This window comes from Suillus paluster (genome assembly GCF_016628075.1).
Source record: "Suillus paluster strain FC165 chromosome Unknown EDB91scaffold_169, whole genome shotgun sequence".
Taxonomy (NCBI): domain Eukaryota; kingdom Fungi; phylum Basidiomycota; class Agaricomycetes; order Boletales; family Suillaceae; genus Suillus; species Suillus paluster.
The window spans coordinates 48984-60613 of NW_024537729.1; the positions used below are offsets into that span (position 1 = coordinate 48984).

The 11630-nt window shown below is 46.8% G+C and overlaps 4 protein-coding genes across 4 annotated transcripts; 3 read left to right on the forward strand and 1 right to left on the reverse strand.

The window, feature by feature from the left end:
• Nucleotides 1–3397: 3397 nt before the first annotated feature.
• EDB91DRAFT_1256074 (uncharacterized protein) lies at nucleotides 3398–4905 on the forward strand (the record flags this gene model as incomplete). The annotated part of the gene is made up of 10 exons (XM_041324101.1): nucleotides 3398–3437; nucleotides 3490–3546; nucleotides 3600–3651; nucleotides 3708–3757; nucleotides 3807–3861; nucleotides 3920–4012; nucleotides 4067–4072; nucleotides 4123–4503; nucleotides 4575–4851; nucleotides 4897–4905. The coding sequence occupies 10 exons, from the start codon at nucleotides 3398–3400 to the stop codon at nucleotides 4903–4905; spliced, it is 1020 nt and encodes a 339-aa protein (XP_041169669.1).
• A 448-nt stretch (nucleotides 4906–5353) lies between these two features.
• Nucleotides 5354–7127, forward strand: EDB91DRAFT_1273414 (lamb YcsF family protein; the record flags this gene model as incomplete). Its single annotated transcript, XM_041324611.1, has 11 exons — nucleotides 5354–5398; nucleotides 5459–5479; nucleotides 5537–5601; nucleotides 5658–5779; nucleotides 5847–5917; nucleotides 5969–6032; nucleotides 6058–6153; nucleotides 6208–6259; nucleotides 6316–6355; nucleotides 6430–6537; nucleotides 6601–7127. The coding sequence occupies 11 exons, from the start codon at nucleotides 5354–5356 to the stop codon at nucleotides 6670–6672; spliced, it is 756 nt and encodes a 251-aa protein (XP_041169670.1). The 3' UTR covers nucleotides 6673–7127.
• Nucleotides 7128–7210: 83 nt separating this feature from the next.
• Nucleotides 7211–8864, reverse strand: EDB91DRAFT_1088141 (uncharacterized protein; the record flags this gene model as incomplete). Its single annotated transcript, XM_041316360.1, has 6 exons — nucleotides 7211–7503; nucleotides 7561–7952; nucleotides 7994–7999; nucleotides 8052–8266; nucleotides 8516–8586; nucleotides 8732–8864. The coding sequence occupies 6 exons, from the start codon at nucleotides 8862–8864 to the stop codon at nucleotides 7211–7213; spliced, it is 1110 nt and encodes a 369-aa protein (XP_041169671.1).
• A 2104-nt stretch (nucleotides 8865–10968) lies between these two features.
• On the forward strand, nucleotides 10969–11607 carry EDB91DRAFT_1088142 (NADP-dependent oxidoreductase domain-containing protein; the record flags this gene model as incomplete). The annotated part of the gene is made up of 5 exons (XM_041316361.1): nucleotides 10969–10999; nucleotides 11056–11144; nucleotides 11169–11286; nucleotides 11355–11416; nucleotides 11464–11607. The coding sequence occupies 5 exons, from the start codon at nucleotides 10969–10971 to the stop codon at nucleotides 11605–11607; spliced, it is 444 nt and encodes a 147-aa protein (XP_041169672.1).
• Between the last annotated feature and the right edge of the window lie 23 nt (nucleotides 11608–11630).

Here is an 11630-nt window from a genome sequence, read left to right on the forward strand (position 1 = left end):
GCATCAACATCCATCGCATTTCCTCCCTGTGACGTGGTCTTGGGTGCTACTGGTGCAGATGTTGCAGCAGCACCTTGCCATGGGCGGCGAGGTGTAAAACTCATCTTCCTTTCATCGTCAAGTTCCTCCAGATTCTGCCCGACTATGAGTGCCTCCCTAATCAATCCCTCCAGAGTGTCTTTCCTATTAGGGTGGATATGGGCCAAGGAGTTTTTAACTTGTTGGTCTAGTCCAAAGTGGAGTTTGCACATCAACTCGTAGTCGGAGAAGTGACAGAAGGCAAGCTTCTGACAGAAGATGGAGATATATTCTCCGACTGTACGGTTTCCTTGTCGAAGATTTTCTAAATCTCTTGCTGCCTTCTCCTCTTTGTTGATGATGGTCCACATAACCTTCATGTCATTCCTGATACTGTCATAGGACCCGGGCTTGCCGCTGAGAGCCATGGGGGTAATACTTTCCGCCCATTTGGCTGCAGGTCCTCGACAGAATGAAACAAGGCAGGTACACTTCTGCTGTTCTGTTGCTCCAGGGTAACCCGTGAAGTATATTGCAAGCTGAGTGAGGAAAGTGTCAACGTCAATGGAGTTCTTCTCTCCCGTGAAGTCCGTGGGTTTTGCCATTTTGAGGTCAGAGCCTGAAGTCCCAGATGTAGAGCCTGGGATCTTCATTGTAGACAAGTTCTGCAAAATCATGATGGTGTTCTCTGTGAGCACCAAGGAGTTCTCTGTGATTGTTACCCTGACCCTCAGGTCTGTGTTCTCGTTGTTGGCTACTACTAAGCCATCGTTGAGAGTGTTGATCTCCTCCTGCATGCGATCTATCAAGCGTCTGGTGTACTCCCTTTCTTCTGTGACAACAGCGTTGATTGCATCTGAAATGCTTCGGTGGGTGATGGTACTCAACCTGGGACCGGAGATGCCGTGCACTGCAGAAGGGCCTTTGATTGGGGTGGTGGATGATTCTACAGATGGGAATGGTGGGAGCCATTGCTGTGGCACTGGAGAATGAATTATGCTTCTCAATGGAGTTGTTACTGGCAGTATCACTGCCGGAGCCATTGGTACTTCCATATCCTCTGAAACAACGATCCCAGTTTCTCCTAGATTCTCGGACATTGAAGAATGAGCAGTTGTTGGCTAGACAGGAAGTGTTGTCGTGTAAAGCAAGAGCTCTAGATGCGACAAGGCGGGATCTGTATGATGGGGCAATGATGACAAAGGTGCGAATGCAGCGCGTGTAGCAGTTCATCAACATAAGTAGAACTTGAGAGGAGTTCGTGAAAGACACGGTGAACTTTGGGTCTACTTTTAGCACCCTAGGTTCCTATTGTAAAGTATTTAGACTGTGAGAGGACAGTCGCGAGTGCCGTTCTGTTATGTAGAAAGCAGATATGTAGTGTACAGTTGGCAGGGTTTTGGGCCTAACTGCAGATGTGCGGAAACAGGACCTAAGTGTCACTGATCCTTATGAACTGGCAGCTCGTAGTAAGACGAGGGCCTGGTTCACTTCTACTAAAGAGCAATGTAAAGAGATTGGTATAATCAAAACATGTCGGAGAATGATGATTGAATTAAACGTAATCCGCGAGATAAATCTCAGCAGAATAGCACAGTGAAGTTTGTCGAGAACGGCGACATCCAAGACAAAGTTCGAGTCAGAGTGGTAAGAAGACTTAACCTAATGTTATGGCTAACATTCACCGAATGGTAAAGATCAGATCACAATCACTAGGACTTGGTCACAGATGATGATGACAAGATAGGATTGAGCATGAACGTCTAAGTTTACTACAAGTGTAGAAACGAAGAGGTTAAGTCTAAGGAGTACGTATGCTAATCAACCTACTTATATACATAACATTGAATAGGAGATATCTGAGTATGAAAGAAATCAGCCAATGAGAAAAGAGTCGTACAATATTGCGGATGATTGATCATGACATCATGATATATAAGCAAATGAGTAAGACGGTTACTAAATAGAAACCCAAGATCCAACCGGTTCTTCTTCTGGAAGTGAGATCGTTCTAGCCCATGGAGTAGGGGAGCCAATCGGAGAAGCAACGGGTGATATGTGAAGAGGTGAAGGTGTGACAGGAAGTGAAGTCACGTGACCGGTTCGGTTACTAGAAATAGCCGGAGGGAAACCGAGGAACGAAAAATGATTTGTATTTGGAATTTGTGACACAACACAACACGACAGTGCACATTTACTATCAAATTATCATTTCCATTTCTGTTGCCCTAATTACAGTATCCATGTGACATTATCTATATATTGTAGTCTCTATGATATGTCATGTAGATACAAGAAGTGTCTACTTAATGTCGTTGTGATAGTATGGTGAGGGGGAGGCATCATTCTGAGATACTTGCTTGTATTCCAATGTCGCATCGCGGTGTTGATGACATCACACAGAATTGTTTGGTCATATGTTGAGCCATCCTACCGTCCATATCGGGTAATATCACGGTTGAGCAATTTTTGTGATGTCACGTACAGGCACTAAACATAATTAGATTCTGTACTTGCACTTGCCTTTGCGTCCGTCGCGGCATCTTGAGTGGTCCGTGTCACTGGTGTGTCCGAAGGGAGGATTATCTATTGCATCACCTGTAAGGTACTTAGCATACACACATATTTACACGAGAATCGCGTTGAGAATCCGTTCTGGTAGTGGGGTGTTCAAAGTAACTGCGATTTTCACACGATTTTCGCATTTTGAATCGTCCTGTAATCGCACGCTGAATCGTCTCAAAATCGTTCACTCTGACTACCGCTAATGACTCTAGGATTCAAGCTTAGGAGTCGGACCAACCTACCAGAATACACGACCCAGACAGTTATAACAGTTGAACAATATACCATATGGACGGGAGAGGAAAACACTTTTCCAATGAGGCGCGAAAGGGCGCGTATCCCCGCTTTGCCAGTGGAACACCGGTGCTGATTTATATTCCGATCAAATCTCAACTTGATTGTTGCCTTCTGGGCAGCTGATGAGATGAAAGAGATGAGGCTTGACTCATTGAGTCCTTCTAACTTTGATCGATTCCAGCGCTTTCGTCGTGGCACTGCTGCCGAACAAAGTTGATGACATGGCCCGGGACAGATATTTAATGTCCCAGTGTCAAGTCGACTACCCACATTTGGCCCTCGCACACCTCGATATCAATACTGTGGGCGTCACGTAGATCATCAGGTAATGACAGGTATGCAAGGACTTGCACGGGTCGGCCTGTTATATCTGTATTATGCAGGTGCTGTTTTAGCGGCCGGTAATACGACGTGTCTTAGCGGTCAATTGGATTGGTACACAAGCGCGGTTGGTGAAACGCCTTGTAAGTCCTTACTTACATTTGAAGTGGTCACATGGAAAATTAATAAGCCAGGCATGACATATCAGCGGCTTCGACAAATATGCAACAGTGATTGTGGGTGTCTCTAAGTCTTTCTCTTGCATGCACTGACGTGCTTAACAATCAGATGTGGTTGGCAATTTTACGGCGATCACCCCTGGTGACCGTTGCAATGATGAAGTTGGTAGGCCTCTTCTTGTCGTACCGACCCACTACTCTTGCTGAACTGATGATTAGGAGATTGTTGCTGCAATTCTGTCGCATTCGCATTAAGCATGCTCTGCATGAAGTAATACATACTTCTCTCTTTCATTGCTCGCTCATAATACCTGTATCAAAATACAGTTGCCAACTAGATGCTGATCCAAGCGGCAATGCAGTTGGAATTACCGCGGGTAATACGAGTTTATTCTGTTTGAAAATGACGACTCACTTATTCTGCAGTTCCTGGTGACTATGGTACTTATCTCGGGGGATGTTCTCCAATCACAGATCAATCGTGAGTGTTCTGAGATTGAAGGCAGCGCACCCACTCACGCGTCACTTGATATAATTAGGCTTCCGTCAATCGTCCAGCAAGCTGTGTGCAACGAAAATATCAAAATCGATAATTTTCTGTACAATAGATCCTATTGGAGTGATGGATCCTGGTAAGTTTCAATTTGAAATACATGCCTGCCAGTACTTGGCTTACCCTGAGCCAGGTTCTAGTGAGTCAAAGATAAAAGGGTGCAGTAGCTCATTCCTCACGATGACCCAGTCGATGGACAGTGGAATATGCACAAGAACAACAGATAGCAAACAACAACAACACTTTCACGGTTTGCCCGAACCAAGTCTCACCTTCAGCATCCCTTCCTACATCGACATCGGTCCCTACTACAACTCTCGCTGGCATCGGTGCTGCCTCTGCAGTCCCGTCTAGCTCTGCAAATTCTACATCATCCAGTGCGCAGGGAGCCATCATCGGTGGTGCAGTGGGTGGCGTCGCTTTTGCCATAATCGCAGTGCTCGGTGGAGTTTTCTATTACAGGCGACACAAGAAGCCTCGCATGATCCAGGATACGCCATCCTCGTTTCTTGGTCAATTCCCTGACAACCAGCTTGTCCTATGGAGCGTCCTCCACGGATACCGAACCAGGTACTTACACTCTTAATTTGTGCACTCACGGACTCACAACATTCCCTAGTAGCCACTCAGAGATATAGCAGTCTCAGTCCCGTTCGACGATCTCATGGGTATAGAGAGTCTACTCTCCCGATGACGCATTCCTTGAGCCCTGAGCGGGGCCAATCCTTAAACACATCCACTGGCGCGTCATATCTTATGAATGACAGTGTGTCGGAAGCAGCACTTTACAGCCGAGAAGATGATGCTGGCACTTTGATCCCTCCCGATGATGCACCTGCACATAGGCTTCCGCCTGCGTATCATCCATCTTGGGTGACCAGAAATAGCGCCGCCACGCAACTCAGGCCCCTAGTGAAGGTAGCTTTGTTTCGTGATAATATTCTCGTTATGCTCACCATGTAGGTCGTATAGATCAAGCCCTGCTTGACCAAAATGTTCAGACTGCATCGGCCGAACAATGGAATACGCCCAGGAAGTCTAACGGGGGTTCCGCACGAGAAAATAGCGTCCAGGCGGAAGTACTGGCAGCTAAGTGAATAAGGTGTAACATTATGCATTAATATTGTTCATCGTTCCGGACGTTCTCACAGCGCTGATGTGATGCTTGTATTTTTGGTACATCTACCTATGAAAAAGCTCGCATGTGCTGGTATTTCATCACGTGTGATGAGAATGAATACAAATGAGAACTAACTATGTCTTATGATGCAACAGCGGGCCGAGGTCTGTCGGACCATAAGGTCATCCTGCTGTCAACTACTGTGGTACTTGACACCGAGCTTATCAGCAATCGACATTGTCTTTTCATCTGCCTTCATCACGCCGATTTTGCAGACGGATACTACACCTAAGATATACCATGAGTAAACCGTTGAAAGCGACCGTAAACTGCGACATGGGGGAGGTGAAGTGATATCATTGCAAGCGCGTAGCCGTCCATCGCGTCAACCGCTATATACATAAGGGATTCTCCTTGTACACCATGGTATGTATCAGTTCACCACGAATGTCACCTCGTCTGTCTGAAGAGAGCACCAAACAGGGAGATGACGAAGGTCTTATGAAGACAATCCATTTAGCAAATATTGCTTGTGGATTCCATGCTTCGTTGAGTCCCACCTATCAATATTCCTAGCTGCTCGTGTGTTAACAGTTCTGCTCAGCGACTTCTCAGTCATGAACAAGACAGTTGCACTCGCCAAGTCCAACAATGTTCTCGTAGGTGCCCACCCTTCCTTGCCTGATTTACAAGGCTTTGGGCGTCGTGAGATGGCAATTGAGCCAGGTGAGCTATGACATCTCAGTCGAATTTAAATGCATTAAAATATTCACGAGTTGACAGGACGAGCTAGAATCCTGCTTCATCTATCAGGTCGGTGCATTGGACGGGTTTTTAAAACGCTACGGCCTTCCAATGAATCACGTACGTTTCCCGTACCGATTTCTACAGTCTAGTAACTAGCGATGGCCATAGATCAAACCCCACGGCTCTGTCTATGGTCAGACAGCACGCTCCATCGATCCTCGCACGGGCAGTTGTGGGTGTCACAAAGGTCTTCAAAGCTAGCGCGGCCGGTCCTCAAGGTGTAGCCTTTATGGGGCTCGCTGGAACAGCTCATCAACAAGCTACAGAAGAGCTGGGTGTGCCGTTTATTGCAGGTTTGTCACTGCTGTACTCAAGTGCATGACTGTGAAGTGACGAGAAAAGTTCAGAGTGGTTTGCTGACCTTGATTACAATGACGAGGGGAAATTGTTGATCACGAAGTTAGTGCATCTGCTTATTACAGTGCTACTTCATTCACCTGTATCTTGGACTCTAGGAAGCATGATCCAGTACCCATTGAAGTCGTGCGTCAACGAGTGAATACCTTTCTTGGTTTATGGCAGTCGCAGCATCCAGTCTCTCATCCATCTCCTTTCTCATCTGATTGCAGGTCAAAAACCTTCTAAAGCTCCACAAAGTTTCTACGGTCGGAGGCAAGCTGCTTGACATCGGAGCAAATGTCACTGAGGTTTCCATATGCTGCCATTCCGATACTCCCGTGAGCAAATCTTCTTGTAATCGATTGTCTGACGGTAGCAGTGATATGATTTTTTCTTGCTAGGGTGCGGTTGAAATCGCCCAAGCAGTGAAAGCCTTGGTGGACGAAAGCAACAGAGAAGCCGGTTATGTGTAAGCGGTGGCAGAGAATCTCATAAATAAGTACAAGAGGTTTCAGTCCAAAATTCCACGGACCACATTTTGAAGACGATAACAACGACCATCAATTTTAATGACTGGAACCCAAGCGAATAAGGTAGTCGTCAGTTACGGGATATGAAAAGCGAATAATGAAAGGCCTATAGGACGATCAGAACAGTATCTCGAGATAGTATGGCAGGGGGGACAGTGATCAGTAGTACGTGTGGTATATCTAGATTGAATCAAATGGTAATGAAAGGGTATATTCAGCGTGCATAGCGAATGCTGTTCTGTTAGCACAAAGAATGTCGGATCGTTAAAATGAGATATGATTTTGCTAGAATCGTACTGGAGTGCAAAATGCATGATATGTTCTAGTCGGACAGCGTCGAAAAGCACGGAATAAAATTGTTCATCAAACAGTAGGTAAAGAAGTGTGATATCGCATCATCGCTTGGTGCGCCGGAGGCTAGGCTGGTTGTCCGCTGAGACCTGTAAGGGAGACTCCTGTGATTGGTATTCTGAATCGGGATTCAGCCGCCGGAGCGAAATTCCCAGCTCGGGTCGTACGCTGGAGGCAATCTTCCAGACCCTGAGCGCATAAGAGTTGAAACAACCCCTGCGTCCTCGTGCCTAGACGCGCTGACGGAAGAGTTTGCATTTCTAAGAAGGTTCGATGAGCTCTGGCCGCTTTCACTAGCAGTCGTGGCTAGTGCAGTAGTGGAGGGAGATGTCGAGGGGAGATTGCTTGATGTTGGTAGATGACCCCGATTGCGTGAATATTTGAACCCGTACGACGTCGGGTTCCCTGGTGCCGTGTCTGAATCTGCATTGTTTGAACATTAGCATTATTACCATTAACAGGAAATGTAATCAGACTCACTGGGTTCAGTAAGTGTATATGGCGACGTCACTGCCATCGCGGGTGCATGTAGGCTATAGGTATCCAATGGAACGCGGACAAGCCTTCGTCGGTGCTTACGCCAGCGTGATCGTGCTACTATGACAGCCACGACTAGCGCGACTATGCTGCCGACTACAGCACCTACAATTGTGGGGACCTTAGAACTTTCTGCGGAATCTACAAGCGCAGCGGTTGATGTTTGGGATGGGGCCGCTGAGGTAGTGCTTGTACTGTAACTAGCGCTTGTACTGTGACTAGCGCTTGAGCTCAAGGTTGAGCTTGTCGTGCTGTTGCAGTGGGTATACATGTTGTTGTTTGTCGCCGCTTCGTCCTTGGAAGCGGTATTCATGGTGTATACACTTCGGTGTGTACTTTAATGCTCGATGAAAAACGAATATCTGATTTCACGCACTAGAACCTGTATACGCGCCATCAGCATTTTCATCACGCTCAATGAGCGGGACACTCACCATGGGCCGTCACTCCAGAAGAGGTCGTATAAGAAATTGGCGATTTTGATGTCTTTGTTGCAAACTGCCGCCTGTATGTCACTAGGAAGCCTGGACAAGAAACCACTTAAACAACTAGCAAGCGGAACTTCAGCACCACGATGCTTACTATTGATTCGTTCCTGGACTACAAAACGGTCCAGATGGAGAACGATATAACCCGTATGCACCAATGCCTAGAAAATTCTAGTTCTAGTAATCTCATGGACACCACTGAACCATTACCTGCGTCAATGCCCGAAGTCGACCCGCCATCTACATCCCATTGACAGCTAGGTTGTAAGTTAGCGCAGTGCTTTCCAGCACCCAGTCAAGAAAACATACTTCATACACAACATACTTAGCGCCCACGATATGGAGTTGCAGCAGCAACTCTCTATCCACGAATGTAAGCCTGGCACAAGAGGGACCTGATTGAGACGCACGTAATTGATCGTCACATTGATCGCCTGGAGTATTCGGTCGAAAGTTTGGGACTTGATCTTTAGGTCGATCGCTTCAAATTTTATTTCGTTTTGATGAACACAGAGCAAAATACAACATACAACTAGGGTTGCATATCTGTCTCAGTCTTTGATATGTCACACCTATTCAACTCAGGACGGTCAGGAAAAAAAAGAAAAGAGGACTCCGAATCTCACATGCTGTTTCTCCTACAGCATCTGTGTACCATTGTGTCATATTCCCTGCACAAGTGGTGTTTCCTGCGGCCGTGAAGTCGATTAAAAACACCAGCACAATGGTCGCAATGGTGGGAGTGAGACCTCGAAGCATTTTGGCCAAAACGCTAGCTTGTGAGGGTTGTTGGCGATGTTGGAGACAAAGAATAGGCAGCTTGAAGCGGCACAATAATGCGGCAATGCTGGGATACTATTATTCGGTACTCTCGTCTTGGCAGAATCATTGTCAAGGCGATGCTTCGGGGGCTGTCAGTAAATTAATGTAGTATGCAATTCGTACTCACGAACATGACGCATGCGTCAAGCGCTCACCCGCTTCACGACTGAACAAATGGAAGCACACTACAGGGAGATTATTCTTATACTCTGTCATGCAGTTTCAAGTGACAGTTGAGCCTTCTCCAATGAGTGCGTTGGGTTTATTTAACTTTAAGATGCGCTCGGATGTTGTTGATTCTGATGAGTGGTGCGGGGAAAATGTTCTCTGGTTGCCTTGCATCTAAGAAAGCGATTTTCTTAGTATGGATCAACAATAATGTCATGGCGTACCATCCTGCGCGCCTCATGTACTTTCAACTCTTCCATTGTAACATACAATGTTGAATGTTGGAAGAGCCCGGACATACCCGAAACGATCTCTTTCATCAAGAGAAAGCTTGCGGCTTTGCGATGGCTTCGGGGCCCGGAGTAACAAAAGAGCCTGAACCATATATGTGAATATATATGCTGCCCGAAGCATATATGTCGCAATGTAAGACCCTATGTACAGCTTGTGTATGTCTTAAAAAGCTAAATCACAGCATGCATGCTCATGTAAGCTTCACAAGGCCCGGGCCTTCGGGCTCTTTTGTTGAAGTTCCTTGCATAGGTGGCTTGAATATTTGTTCTCTTTCCTTAGACTACCACTGGCAGTTGACCGATATTGACGCCATTCATGAAGACTAGTGGATTTCAGAAACTACATCAACACTATCAATTGCAAGTGAATCATGATGTATAGGAATTTTGTCGCGCTGCTGGCAGTGTCCAACAAATCTCGCTGCCAGGCGCTCAGCCCGAGTCATTTCCCCCTGACTTCAAATTTCCAACGACAATTTTTAATGCAAGTAGCTGATCCGGAGACAATTGGGCTCAGTTTAGGTGAAGTCGACACATCAGCGGTTTCTGCCATCTGGTGAGTGTCCCTGTTGTTTCAGTCGTGGGAGGCAGGGAGTGCAATCAATTGACTCAGTGTGGGTTCGGTACTCTCATTAATTAGGTGGACGCCAAGATAAATAAATTTAGCCTTGTCTTCCGTCACGAATTGCGACACAAACCACAAGTCGTTTTGGCGGCGATTCATTTACTCGAGGATAGTACCCTTGGGAGAATCACCGTCCGAGATGAGCGACTACGAACATGAACCATGCTTATAGTTTCGCGCACCTGGCGATAAGTTAGAGAACGTCCGGTATGGTCTATGAGTCTCGATGTGCATCCAGCTGAATCTGATTATCTCCAGCGGGAAGCATGACACATCTTGTGCAACGTCTGGCAATTTAGTGATGCGAAATGTGTTAAATTTCGATTCAAATCTGGTCCACGACGGAAGGGCAGTGTTGCACGAAGGATGGTGTCGAGATTGCAAAAGGGTTTGTAGTTACAGGAGGGCAAACAAGAAGCAATCGAACATACTTTGGCCCAAGTCTCAAGATCGACGTTGCATAATATCTACCGTCTTCAACTTCCAATCCAGAGGTTCTATGAGAAGGGAAAGAGGGAGAGGCTGGGCTACTGCCATACCCCCCCGGGCCGCGGGACTGAAATTGGCGTTCACAGAAAGCGACGTGGGATTACGACGTGCATATGGGTGAGATTCTTTCCCACTGTCTCCAATGTATCAAGCCCGAGGAATGTAACCGCTTTGGGGCGCCAACACTAAGTACTGACCGCTAGCTTCTATCCCAGAAGTAGCGCCTCAACCAGGGTCGTGGCGATCAATTGGGGGCAAAACCATGCCTTGGGCTGTAAGCGAGAGTGTCGACTCTTGAAAACGATTTCTGCAAGTCCCACGTTGATGCCCGTTTGCTTGATTTTACCCAGTAGGGGTTCGATGTCAGCCGTGCGTATAATATTCGTCAGCTCTCGAGTGCGCTGTACGTTTCGGATTAACATAAATAGTTGGCCGTTTCCCCGTCTTTATCCTTCAGCTCTAGATCATGGTTGAAACGGACGTCACACTCTCCAGTGGTGAGTTTCTGCAATCTTGGGTGCACATAGCGCGGTGATCAACAGAAATGGTCTAGGCTACAAGATGCCCACTCTTGGGCTTGGTGTCTACCTGAACGAGGAATGCGCGGACGCTTGTAAAGTTGCCCTTAAAAATGGTTACCCGGTGCGTATTGTACATCACTCTCAGATTCAAAAGTTCAGTTGGATCATTAGAATGATTGACTCGGCGCGGTTCTATGAGAATGAAGTTCAGGTCGGTGTTGGGGTCGGGCAAAGTGGTGTTAAGCGCAAAAACATCTTTATCAGTGAGGTCATCTCGTGCGGCTGAGAGCTCCTGGCAACTGACTCTTCACCTATCTGACCCCCTTCGCAGCCTCCAAGGTCTTCCACAGTGATTTTACCTACGATCGCACGATGGCTGCTGTGAAAGACTCGGTTGCGAACCTTGGATCATGCAAGTCTTGTTCCTTTTATTTGTATAGCTGACAAGACGGGTACTAGCGTATTATGATTTATACCTCACCCACAGTGCCCTGGGAGGCAAGGATGCACGCCTTGCCGCCTACAAGGCTCTTTTGGACGCCAAGGCGGACGGGCTAATCAGATCTGTCGGTGTCTCCAATTAGTAGGTAAGATCATCATAGGTACT